Source organism: Canis lupus, chromosome 9 (assembly GCF_048164855.1).
Source record: "Canis lupus baileyi chromosome 9, mCanLup2.hap1, whole genome shotgun sequence".
In the NCBI taxonomy this organism is placed as follows: domain Eukaryota; kingdom Metazoa; phylum Chordata; class Mammalia; order Carnivora; family Canidae; genus Canis; species Canis lupus.
In genome coordinates this window covers 50099787-50112880 of record NC_132846.1, presented here as the reverse complement: position 1 = coordinate 50112880, position 13094 = coordinate 50099787, and the positions used below count along the sequence as shown (strand labels likewise).

At 47.1% G+C, this 13094-nt stretch overlaps 1 protein-coding gene across 6 annotated transcripts in view; it reads right to left on the bottom strand.

Moving 5' to 3' along the window:
• Positions 1 to 1429: 1429 nt before the first annotated feature.
• The window catches only part of FLVCR2 (FLVCR choline and putative heme transporter 2), a 56436-nt gene continuing 44771 nt past the window's right edge, over positions 1430 to 13094 (bottom strand). For 4 of the 6 annotated variants that reach the window (XM_072839413.1, XM_072839408.1, XM_072839411.1 and 1 more), the window contains 6 exons: positions 12118 to 12221; positions 9130 to 9240; positions 7924 to 8029; positions 7659 to 7770; positions 7009 to 7064; positions 1430 to 3186 (listed from right to left, as the gene is read on the bottom strand). In XM_072839413.1, coding sequence (XP_072695514.1) covers positions 3109 to 3186; positions 7009 to 7064; positions 7659 to 7770; positions 7924 to 8029; positions 9130 to 9240; positions 12118 to 12221 — 567 coding nt within the window. In that variant the 3' untranslated portion in view covers positions 1430 to 3108. Of the gene's footprint in view, positions 3187 to 6647; positions 6759 to 7008; positions 7065 to 7658; positions 7771 to 7923; positions 8030 to 9129; positions 9241 to 12117; positions 12222 to 13094 lie in introns of all 6 variants that reach the window. The other 2 variants (XR_012036947.1, XM_072839409.1) reach the window with 2 other exon arrangements.

Here is a 13094-nt window from a genome sequence, read left to right as displayed (position 1 = left end):
GGCAGGGGACCTGCAAGGGCATGACCAGAAGCTTGAAGTTGGGGATACTGAAGTGCATTTGGAAATTCTCTATGAGTTAAGGTTCTTTAGGTAAAAGAAACAAAATCATCTTAAACTAGCTTTAACAATAAAGATAACAGTGGCTCACAAAACTGAAAAACTAGGGGGATTACAGGCTTCAGGAATGATTGGATCAGGACCCAGCTCTGCCCTCCCGTGTTGGCTTCATCCTCAGGCAGGATTCCTTTACGGTGCCAGAAGTGGTTGCAGCAATACCATGCCAGACACCCGCACAACACTACATCTAGAAAAATAGCTCAGTGGTACTGATTCTCCCTCGCTCACCAACTCTTGTCAGGAGGTAGTAAGAAAAGCAGTGACCGGGGATCCCTGGGTGGCGCAGCAGTTTGGCGCCTGCCTTTGGCCCAGGGCGCGATCCTGGAGATCCGGGATCGAATCCCACGTCAGGCTCCCGGTGCATGGAGCCTGCTTCTCCCTCTGCCTGTGTCTCTGCCTCTCTCTCTCTCTCACTGTGTGCCTATCATGAATAAATAAAAATTAAAAAAAAAAAAAAAAAGAAAAAAAAGAAAAGCAGTGACCTTACAGAGTTTAGCATGTGAGTATAGAGCCACATGGAGCCCACCTAAGAAAGTGAATAAAAGCACACATGATTTGGATTTGGATCCTCTAAGCACATGTTATAGAAATGGAATTCCAGAAAAGCAAAGCTAAGACCCAAAGGATCTAAAGAGATGACTTAGAGTAGAAGATGTTATGAGTATTCTGTTTCTTTAATAGCCAGGCTGGCTTCCTTTCAAGATGATTTAAAGTAGAATCTGTAAGGTCTCTCTCCAGCTAAGAACTACTGACAGATAATGGTGCCAGAATGCCACAGGCACAGTGCATTTTCTAGGATAGAAATCTGGTAGCAGCTGTATGTCCAAGCAACATCAGGTAAACCACAACTGGGAAGGGAGAAGTGGCAGTGGGTAGGACAGCTCAGAAGAAACGGTAACAGAATGGCCAATGCCGAAAGCATGGACTCTGGCCAGGCAGGACGGTGCAGTCATAAAACAAACACTTCAGCCACACTTTGAGGCTGAGCCAGAAACAACAGCGGGCTCTCTTATGAGCGGTCACCCTGGGTGGACTGTGTGCGTGTGTACATAGCACAAAAGGTAGGCAGGGTCACATGCTGGGTGGGGAGTTGCAAAGCACCACATAGGCCAATGTTCACTTTTACAGCCTTGTCTTTAAAGTGTAGCCTATTGGGATGGTAACATCTGTGTAAACAGAGGACCCGCCTCTGCAGCAGGCCACAGAAGCTGCTCCACTGGCCCCAGTCCCCTCCTGCACCGTCGTCCCAGGGGCCCCAGAAATGAGTGAGAATCTCAGGACTGCCCCAAGAGACACCTCTGCTCCCACCTAATGACAAGACCACTTGGAGAATCTTTTATTGTCTTAAAACATCTGGTATTACAAATAGAAAATACAAATTATGTTTATAAAGGAATGAATAATCTGGTAAACATTTTGTTAAAAAGTTTTAAGGAGCTGAAGAGTAAACACCTTTCTCCTTACCAGAAAGTAAGGCATGCTTTGTCTCCACCTCTCTTCCACTCCCCACTCAATCCCTCCACCAAGTGTGAACTTCTATTACATACAGAACATATTAAATGTCTGTACACACACACGTGCGCACGCGTGCGCGCGCACACACACACACACACACACACGCCTCCCCTCAGGCAGTGGTCCAAGCACCCTGGCTCTGCTGCCAACCCAGGCTGCTCCCAAATGCCAAGCCTGGGCAGTGGTCACAGCCAAACAGCACCATGGTCATGATCACAGCTGCTCAATCCACAGGATAAATTACTAAAATGTCTTCTTTTCAGGGGACACTACCCCAGCCCGTGAGTAGAACCAGACAGCAGGCCAGACAAGACAGGAGGTCACCCTGAGTTGGTTTAAAGGGAATCCCTTTAAATTTACAATATCTGTTAAAAGATCATTGCTGGAAGGGGATGGGGAGGGGGGGATGAGGAGATGCAAATACTATCCCCTCCAGAGGCAGGATGCACATAATTCAAGTAGACTCAATTCCCATTTCAAGGGCCACCTTTCCTTCTGCTCCTTTCCTCTCATCTCAGAAGCATCTGTGAATTCCTCAGGGTAGAATGAAACAAGGTTAGTTTTCAGTAAAGGTTACAGGACAAAAAAAAAAAAGTTACAGGACATTGGCAGGGATTTCCCTCCCTTTGAAGAAAGCAAGCACTAAGGCCAAATGGCAGAGTTTCTCAAGGCAGTATCCACATGAAGGCATCAGGTGACTATGACATGCACAGAAGTCCCTGGGCAGAGATTTTGCAGAAAAGAACTTTCCCATCCCCAAATCAAGCTACCAAATTCGGGCCTTCCCAAGTGCCCTCACACACCTACGTAGTTCACTCTCCCAAGTGGATTTCTCCTTCACGGCCACAGCAAAGTCTCTGTCAAGTTTATTGATGTTTGGTTTGATCAGCTCTTAGGAAAGGGTTTGGAAACAGACCCCAACCTTAGGGAAGGAGAAGCGAGGCCGAGTCCTGATGGGTTGGTTCTGATGCAGTGTTTCCTGATGGTACTTTTCCACCCACAGAACATAAGCAGCCAGTATGGATGACCCCAAAATCACCCTCATCCAGAGTAGCTGCCTCTCCTTAGAACTGGGCTTCTAAGGGTCTTAGATACTAGAAAAAGTTAATATCCTGAATAAGCTTTCTTTCCATGATAATTTTGCAGGCTCTCTCCTTGCAGGATCGAGGTGAAGGGGGAAGACATGGTACCACCATTCTCCAGCAGCCTCTCCCAACACCAGCTCCCGCAACCTATAAGGGGGAGGGGGCGGGTATCGAGTGTGCATTTGGTGAAAGGTGCCATCCTCCCTAAATAGACCATGCAAGCTCTTGAGTGGGTTCCAGAAGGCAGAGGCACTGCCGTCCAAGCCACAAATATCCCAGCCGGATCCCTCCCAAAGCTGCTCCAGCGAAGACCTGTGTGCGGGCAGTGAGCACTGAAGGAAGAGGTGGGGAGTGCTTTCCATGGTCCCTGAGTCACCACCACCTTTTGCTCTCAGAGATTCTCAGACACAGTGGTGGGTGCTTTGCTGGTATTACTCTCTTCCTCCTCCTCTTCCTCTTCCTGGAGTTTCTGCAAGGCAAAACAAGCAGGCAGCCCTCTGGGTGAAGAGGTGAGGTACTCCACCCCGGGTTCGGACAGCTGCCTGTCCGTGACTATAATCAATGGGAAAATCAAGAGCCACAGGCCGCTCAGCAGCCCCAAGAGCAAATGAAGGGAAGTAGCAAAACAGCAACCAGCCTCTGCCAGTGTGCCCTTTTAAACACATTCACACTATAACAGCATCAAAGAAAAGCCAGAAAGTCCAGCTCTCTGTGACACCACAGCCACCCCAAACCACCTCGCTCCAAGTGCCACTATTTAGGCTCCCTCTCGGGACTGAAACAGAAGCAGAGCCCACTCTCCCTCTCCATTCATCATGACAGCCTAAAAATTACCTGGACTGACCATCAAGTAGCTATCCAAAGTGCCAGGTCTACAACTTCCCCAGAATTTCCGACTACCTGCCTTTGGAGGCAGCCCCCAGGATGATGAATATTATTATAGTGTGTGTGGAATGGATGCCACAAAGAGGATTTTTATAAAGGCAAGATGCATATGAACACAGTGGCTAAAAATATGTATATATACTTTATGCCTAGAGGAGAAGACTTTGGGTCAGTTCGGCTTTGACTTTCTCAGGGAAAGATGGCCCAGGATTAGAAGGGTCCTCTGAGTCACACTTGTTTAGGTGGGTCTAGAATTAAATATGGCCTCGAAATGATCCTGTGAGGGCCCCTAGGTGTATGCTGTGCTTTGCTCCTTACCTCAAGCACTCATCTAGTTAGTGGGAAGGCCTTGGCACTGTACTGCTCCATCACCACTTGAGAGCTAAAGGAACATCTACAGACCCATGCCAACTGGACAAATGGTGCTTCTCCCCCACCAACTGTCTCAGGGCTAGTCCACGGCAGTACAACAGCTGTAGAAACCCAACCTGTCCATTCTCATTCTTGCCAGTTTGTTGGCACCAGGTCAGCCTCAGCCATGAGCAGCCTTCATTCAGTCCACGAGCAGCCTGCTTAAGTCAATCAGGCAGCCTCTCTCTTCTTGCTGACACACATGTGCACGCACATGCCCCCCTCCACACACACCAGCCCCCCTCCAAAGCCATCACCTTGAAAGCATAACCAGAAACACAGATTAGTGAGGGCAGAAGTACATCCACTGTCTGGCCAAGAACCACCAACTGGAAGAAAAATGGAACCCCATACAAGATTTTCAGCATCTAGATTAGTCATTAAAGCCAAGCTAAACATTCTGTTTCTTTTTACCAAAATGATTCAAATCATTTTGAACGATGTCAATCACTAATTCAAAAGATCAGCTCTGGCCACATATATTGGGGGCCCTGTCTTCACCTAGCTCTGAGAATGAATTTATGTGCCAGTGGCCAGGCCTCAACGCTGACTGCCATGGGATGTGTGGAGGGATGCTCCATGACAGCCCTGGCTTCCCTGGTGTCAGCCCACCAGGATCCTGACCTTCCCACAACAATAAGCCTCCCCAGCTGCAAATGAGGTTCGAAGACCACGGTGAGTGATCTGGAGACACAGACTGTGGAGCACCATCCCCGGATTTGTCTCCTGCTGCCACTCCATGCTATTTCCAACACTCCATACAGAAGATGACTGAGCCAACAACTCCAACCTTGATTAATAAGTCTTCCCTGTGCACCAAGATACTGCTGCAGGAATAGTGAAATATTGGAACAACCTAAATATTAAACAAGAGGAAATGGACATACATATATGTAGATCCAAGGTGGTAGAATGACTGTGGAAAGGTTGTCAAACTACTGTTAAGTAAACAAACTGATTAGGAACCCCACCTGTCCAGGAGACCCATAGAAAAGAGCCCTAAACTGTGGGCTACAATGTTACTAGGTTATCTCCAGGTGCCTGGATTATAGATGACCTTTTCTTTCTTCCTGTTTGCCTATATCTGCCAACATAAACACAGATTACAAAGTAAACAGCAAAATCTTATACCCCTTGACACAATTTGTCACATTGCAAATTGAAACCTCCTCACAAGAAACCACTCCTGTTCCATTACGGGTACCTTTTTCTCAAGCTCACTATATGTTCCAAACCATTATGTTTCCTTGTACATGGCCCAGGTGAGAGACCATCACCATGGCACTAATGCCATGGTCCTCACACCAGTCTAGAGGATAGCATTTCTGCTCCAAGGCTTTCCCTGTCTCCCTGCTGAATTTCCTGTGCCTGGGGCAGCCTGACAACTCCAGAGTATGATATCAGAAGACAAATAATAAACTAAAGCTTATCATCTGTCTCCCAACATGTGTCCTTATGATAGTAAATATACTCTTTCAGATACCGTTTTTGCCTTAGAAAATTGGCAAAGTTCTCCAAAACAATAAATCCTCAGGGTTGGCACTCCTCCACTGCTACAGCAATATAAATTGATAGGATTGATAATACCTTTCTAGACAACAGTTTAGCAATACATATCAAGATCTTAAAAATATGCATGACCGCTGATCCATTTCTCAAGGAAATACTGTGCTTGAGAACATGCACAAAGATTCAGCTTCTAGGACATTAATCAATATTGTTTATAATGATTGAAAACAACCTTAATGCCCTGCCATAATTAGAAGTATGTTGTAAAAGAATAATGACCTGATAAGGTGTTCACAAGTAAAAAAAGGAGATAGAAGATTTCCATTTTCATTTTAAAAATATTTACATATCCATATGTAAGTATATATGGATATATATATGCGTGCATATTGTATGTATATATAGACACATAGTAATGGCAAAAAAACAGTATTTCATCTGCAGGTGATGATGTGACAGGATGATTTTTAAATTTCGTATACTTTTCTGTATAAAATGTAAAAAATATATTTTTTAGTTTTCCTACAAAGAACCCCATGTTACCTCTATAACAGATTTGGGTGGTTTGTTTGTTTTGTAAGTAATATCCCACTTTTCCTCCTCAGATTTGAAATTGCTTTCATCCTGGCTCAGATTTGATACCTAACATTTTGGTTAAAATACTTCCCAGCTGGCACATCTGGGTGGCTCAGGCTCAGCAGTTGAACGTCTTGCCTTTGGCTCAGGGTGTGATTCGGGAGTCCCAGGATTGGAGTCCCGGCATCGAGTCCCACATCGGGCCCCTGCATGGAGCCTGCTTCTCCCTCTGCCTGTCTCTGCCTCTCTCTCTCTCTCTCTCTCTCTCTCTCTCTATCTCTCATGAATAAATAAATAAAATCTTTAAAAAATATACTTCCCAGTTGATGAGAGCAGATAGGGAAACCCTCTTCCGTTCTAAATCATACTCCTGGTCCTCCCCCTTCTACCACCATCAGCTCCTACTCCCTGACTTGCACTTTTAAAGACTTAATAGAAATGCACTGGCTCCATCCCTCCATCCCCATGGCACTGCCTAAGGGACTGTAACATGCCCAGGAGAGCCACTGCCTTGTGGCCAGCACCACTGTAGTCAAGGTAGGCTCCCACCTTTCCAGCCACTGACCCCAAGCTGAGAGCAGTGGAACCAGGGTCTCAGGACTTGTCTCAGGATCCAAGGAGTGGGTGCTGCTCAGTAGACTGTGACAACAGTGATGTACTCTGGGGACCACAGCAGGGAGGCCAGGAGAAGGGAAGGAAGCAGAAAAAGTCCGGGAAAGAGCAGCACAAAAGCCATGCTGAACACCCACCAAGGAAATGCTTGGGCGCCATGTTTATGCGAGTGGAGCTGGTCTCACAGCCTCCAGAGAACCAGTCCACTCTGGGAGCCCCCTGGGCCCACCCATGCTGCCACATCCTCAAACAAAGCCTGGGACCCAGCTCTCAGCCCAGCAAGCTTCCACATACTCACATTCTCAGGAGTTTCTTTGTTTGCTTTCTGCCTCCGAAGATCTGCCCTAATGAATGCTGAGGTCAAGAGATTGAGAAAGAACAACAAAGACAGAATCAATAAGCAGACCGATGTTCAAGCTCACCCAAGAAGAGGAGCCCTCATTTTATAAGGGTCACAGGTATCTCAGATCTACTCTAGATATTCCAGAGAGACAGAGGTTCCACTCGCCAACTTGACAAAGCCTCGGATCACTGATGTTCCTGACAGGCAGAAGGCAATGATGACATTGGCCTTCATTTACAGATCACTTATACTTGCCAGGGAGTTTTTGCACACATTGCTCTAATCCTCACAACAACTCCCATTTTATAGATTTAGGAAGTGAGCCTTCCAGAAGTTGGTCCACTTGTCCTATGTCAAACAGCTATGGAGGTCAGTGTCACAGTCTGGGATGCAAACAAGAGTCTTTTGGCGCCAAATCCCAGGCTCATTCCCCCAAAACACATTACTGCCTCTCAAACACATTTCCTAACAAGCCTTCCCCTCTGCGCCTCTGCATGTATGTCCCCGATCTGTAGGATCAATCAAAACACTAAGGCTCTCAAATCGCCAACAGCCTAAGCCCATGAGCAGCCTGAGAATCATCTTGTCTTGAGACCCCAACTCACCAGTGAGGGCTGCTCCAAGGGTGAGGAACACACAGAGAAAGATGTTCCCAGGCATGGTTCCATAGTTGTCAATAATCTGGCCCTGGGAGATGGTGAAGATGATTCCGAATACCTGGAGAGGCACAGAGAAGACTGGAAACAAGGGACCTGGCCAGCTAGCCCATGGGATAACTGAGCTGCCATGATACAATGCCTGCAAGTAGGCCAAGTCAAGTAGGGAACAGAGAGCCACTGTTTTGGGGCCACCACCAAATAAGAGCCCTACCTGGGCAGACACGTTCAGAAGGCCAGACGATATGCCTTCTGATTCTGGGTATGTCAGCTCCACAGCAAACTCAAATCCCAGCGGGAGGTAGCCAGTCATGAAGAAGCTGAAGGCCAGATCACAGAAACAAGGTGATGGAGAACTTCAAGAACAAGAAGGTGAAGGAGCCCACCTCGCCTCCTCCCTTAGAACTCCTGTTCCTGTTTTGTTTCTTGTCATCAAGACATTCCAGGCCTTTGAATAATCAGGCCATCCCCCCAAGTGGCCACACCCAAGAAAGAGATACCCCTACAAGTGAGGAAGAAGTTCCTATGTAGGCTTCTTGCTCAGGAGGCCCCTGGGGTCCCCTGCTTCTTCTGTCTGGCCATTACTTACAACAGGGTCAGCATTTGCAGAAGGGCTAGGGATGCCTGCAGCTGAGAAATTCTGCATCTTGGGTCCCCAGGCTATGTGTTGCGAGTGGGAAGTCCCTGGACACTGAACAGCATCGCTATGCTCTCTAGGCTTGGAAGGAGGAGCTCAGAGTCCTCCTTTTTCCCTCTGGAGAGTCGCCAGTTGAGAAAGTCTCTGTCTCCCTGTCTCTCTCACACACACACACTTGTGTAGTGCCCACAGGACAATTACTGGGATGGGAAGCTAAGCAGAGACCCCTGTGGAAGGTGTGTCATTTCCTGTGCTTTCTCGTACAACTGGTCCAGAGCATTCCAATTATAATTTCTTATATCTGCACCACACTTCGTGCTGCTTTCACACCTGTGACTCTCCCACTCCTTGCAACAACTCTACAAGGCATGCTACCCTCATCTTCATTTCCAGATGAGGAAACCAAGGTTTCAGCACAATTAGGGGACACATCTGTCATCTAAAGGTCAGCAGCAGAACCGAGACTAGGACCCAGACTTCCTGATCCCCAGCCCTATGCACTTTCTTTGACCCCACACTGTCCCAGGCAGAGCTACAAAAGACTCTAAACATTTCCTAGCCTCCCTGAGGTCTGTGAAGGACAGACTCCATCCCAATGGCACAGAAGCCCCAGGCAACCTTTTGAAGTGCTTCAAGTAAACAAGACCTCTGGCTATAATTTCGACATCTTCAGGGGTCAATGAGAAGGCAACAAAGGGATCAGTGTTGCTTCCAAGGATGTCGGCAGCTCTAGGAGCCAAGGGATGCTGCTTCCCAATTAAACAGATGAGAGGCAAAACTTACCCCATTGTGCCAGCTGTGATGAACACTACCCACAGGTGTCCCAGGTTCAAGGTCAATGTGTACACCACCATGCCCACCACAGTCATGATGTAGACCACCAGGGTTGTTTCCCTGCAAGCAGAGGCAAAGAAGTTGAGTCATACACTTCTAACTATAACAGGATCATTCATTCATTCATTCATTATACAAATATCAATCGGGCATGTGCTGTGTGTCAAGCCCTCCACTGCGTGCCAGGACATCTGGTCTCACAGAACTTTCTGTCCATGAGGTTGATGGACACTGAACCTGTAATCACACAAATGGTTACTAAATTACACTGTGGCCAGTGCTACAAAGGGTAAGACCAGGAGAGTAGGAAACCGTCCTGCTGCATGAGTTCTCCTCCTGCAGAACCTCTCCGCAATACCAAGCTGCACCACAAGAAAGAAGGGCACAACCCCCTTCTTTCCTCATCCTCCACAAAAACAAAAACACTCCACAGAACGAACAGCAGCTATGGTCAGGCAGCAGTGGCGTGTGGGGCTACCCCAGGAGCCACCTAACTGTGCTGGTCTGCTTTGTCCTGAGACCCCATGGCCATGCTGGGCAGTGATCTGACTTTTAGGTTCTCTGTCATCTCAGAGTTTTTCCTGTGCCAATGGCACAGATTTTTCACCAAACCTGAACTACTCCACTACAGACAGCAGAAACTAAGCAAGAATGTTCTCCAATCCTGAACTAAGTGCTTAACTCCAAAGCCAAAGTGAGAATGCTCTGCCCACTTCCTGTTACATTTCCCTTTGCCAGTCCTCTCAGAGGGACCATCAGCAACCTGCTGCTTTCTGTTGGGTATTTACCCCACCTCTGCCCTTCCGCACACTTCTCCCATATTGCCCGCTCATCGCTCTGCAACGGCCCTGACTCCTGCAACTGGACCTGTGTTCCTCATCCTGTCCTGCTTATTACAGGGTGCAGGCTCTGCACATCCCTCTGCCCTCCTGCCACAAAATGAAGACTCAGCAATGAAAGCTTAAAGCCTTCCCTCGTCTCCCCTGAAGCCAGAAACACAGTGGGGGCACCAGCAGATATATACTATGGTTGAATCAAGTGAATCCTGCATTTATTGGGTGCCAGGAATTCTGTTAAGCACTCTACATGCATTTATTATTTCATTCAAGCCTTGCAAAAGCCCTGCAAGAAATGTAGAACTAGCCTTAATTTTGCAAATGAGGAAACTGAGGCCCAGACCAGTTAAGTTACTTATTCAGAGTCACCCCTTGAGTAAATGCAGAGCTGGGATTTGAAATCTATGCTGCTCTTTCTACTGCTGCAATACAGGATCTAGGACACTAATATACACAGATACACTACAGGGTTGCGTCTTTGGAAAAGCTCAAGGCCAGAGGCTACAAAGGATGCCCATCCCACTTGGTGCTTCAAAGCAGCTATTGAGGGTAGAGGAGCTTCCTTGTCCTCTACTGTACCTTCATCTAGTCCCACCCACGCCACAGAAGGCAACTTCATGGAGAAGTTGGCGACACAAGCTCCTCTTTTGCCACATTTGCTTAACCATAGCTTCATTTTAAACCACTGACTCATTTAGAAAAACTATATGTAGTCCCAGCCTCAAATAAAGAGACATAACCCACCCAATTTCCAGCCTCCAAACCAAATGGGACAAGTCTGGGAGTTGTCCTCAGGGAGAAGGAAACTGACACCAAAAATGACTAGATCACAGAGCTCTCATACTTTCTCTGCCCGGGTCTTAGCCCAGGGAAGACATCTCATGCTAACTGCTGGGGTCAGACATCAGTGACACTAGGAAACAGTGGCGTCTACATTCTCAAGTGTGCCCTCAGCCCTTTCATCACTGTATTTTCTAGTTCTTCTAAGTCATCTGGCTGCCCACAGCCCAGCCCAGCTGATGTTCCAATCCCTCCCTTCTCCAGCCACAGAGCGAGCCCTGGAAAAAGGGACACTGCTGTTCATTGGCTTGGAGGTGGCCAGTCCTCACTGCTCTCATGTCTGGCTGAAGCAAGCCACTGACAGATGGCAGAGACGAGATGGCAGCCAAGCTCCACCAGCAGTCATTAAGCCAAGCCAGACTCCACATTGTATTCAGCCAGGCGGCCACATCCTCAGAGATGGCCTCAATTGGCCTTTGTCTAGGGCAGCCAGAGTGAGACCTGGTCTGACCAGAGCCTCACAGAAGCGAGTCTGTGTGACAGGGAACAGGTCCACCACTGTCTGTCGCCTCCAGACACTGCATGCACAGCACTGGAAAGAAGCAACAGGAAGAGAAGGATGTTGAGTCTTCATTCTCCAGAGCCTTTTCTCCAAGCCTGGCTATTGAATTGAGGCACCCGGGTGGCTTGCCTTTTTGCTTTTTACAAATGCAGTTTCCCCTACTGAATTGGCATCCATGATAGTGGAGCCCAGGAATCTATTTTTAATAAGCATCCTGGATTAGCATGGCATATGCTAAAATCTTAGAAAGACTGCTCTGGGCTCCTGGAAACACACTGGGCATTCAGGCCCAAAGCACATCACAACATTTATGAAAGAGGTATAAGCAGTTGCAAGATGATACAATATAAACCAGAGCAAGCACAGACATCTTGGTCAACCCATGGGGTCCAACAGGAAACTGGGGAATGGGGCAGAGGATCACTTCCTCATCACCATTCTTTGGGGTTTTCGTAAACTTTCCAACTGCTGGCATTTTTCTACCCTCATTTTCATTTCTCCCTCATCTGTCCCTTTCACAAACTACATGGGAGGGGGGGGAGTGTTCATGCTAGGCCTTGTGTCCTCCATCTCTAATCTTACCAAGATCCTCATGGAATGGGTACTATTTCCCTCACTTTATAAATGGAGAAACTGAGGCTTAGAAAAGATTAATGTGGACCACTTGGCCACTGAGACTCCCAGCTGCTGCACCCAAACCTTTGGAGCCATATTGCTTGAGTTCAAAACATGGGTTCAGTCCAAGAGGAGGTCACTTACTTGTAGGTTTTAGACCTATCCAGCCAGATGCCTGAGATCACAGCCCCAAGCATTCCTGCAATGACGATGGTCAGGCCGATTCTTCCAGCATTCACTTCTTCCCCCTGGGAAAACCACAACCCCAACGATCACCCAGGAATGGGACAAGTCACCAGACAGAGCATAGTCACCATGAGGTGAAGGGGCAAAGGCAAGTAATTCAGTCTCCATTAGAGTCAGTTCTCTGAACATATCAGGGCAAGATGGCCTTTAAGAAGTTGCCAGTGGGGAGAAACTCCTAGAATAACTGTTCCTCCCAACCTAAAATAACCCTGGATGTGTGCATGCTCATGATCCTGGATGCTGGAGTCAACCAAACTCTCCTAGTCCTACTTCGATGTGGATTTTTTTTTTAACTTAATCCTTACAGCAACACTTTTATCTTATTTATCATTATTCCCATTTGACAAATGGGGAAACTGAAATACATATATCCAAATATTCCACCCTTAGTTTTTTTGAGCTATCTGTGCCAAAAGGAATAAGAAGATGACAGTTATATAATCTCATTTGCTTCTCAAAATTCCCCACCGTAAGTTTAGAAATCAATATTCTCTACTTTACACATGAGAAAACCCCCAAGGCACAGTGGGATTAACCTACTAGCCCAAGGTCATGAGGCATTTAGTAAGTGCAGAGCTAGGATCTGAACTCAGACCTATCAAACTCCAAAATTGGAACACTTTAGCCACAGTGGCCTGCCACTTCTAAAGTATGAGACCTTTGTCCTTTCAAAAGAGGGTTGGACCTGGGATTCCTGACCCCAGGACACACAGTATCCCACTTCCAGAATCCAGCTCTTACGGGCTCTGGAAACATTTAAGAAATGCTTACAGTTGAGCAACTAAGAGTTCAAAATTAAATTCTGCCCCTATTTTACAAATTAAGTCTTTCATATGTGATCTATATGTACGCACGTTTACCTACTGTATTGCTAG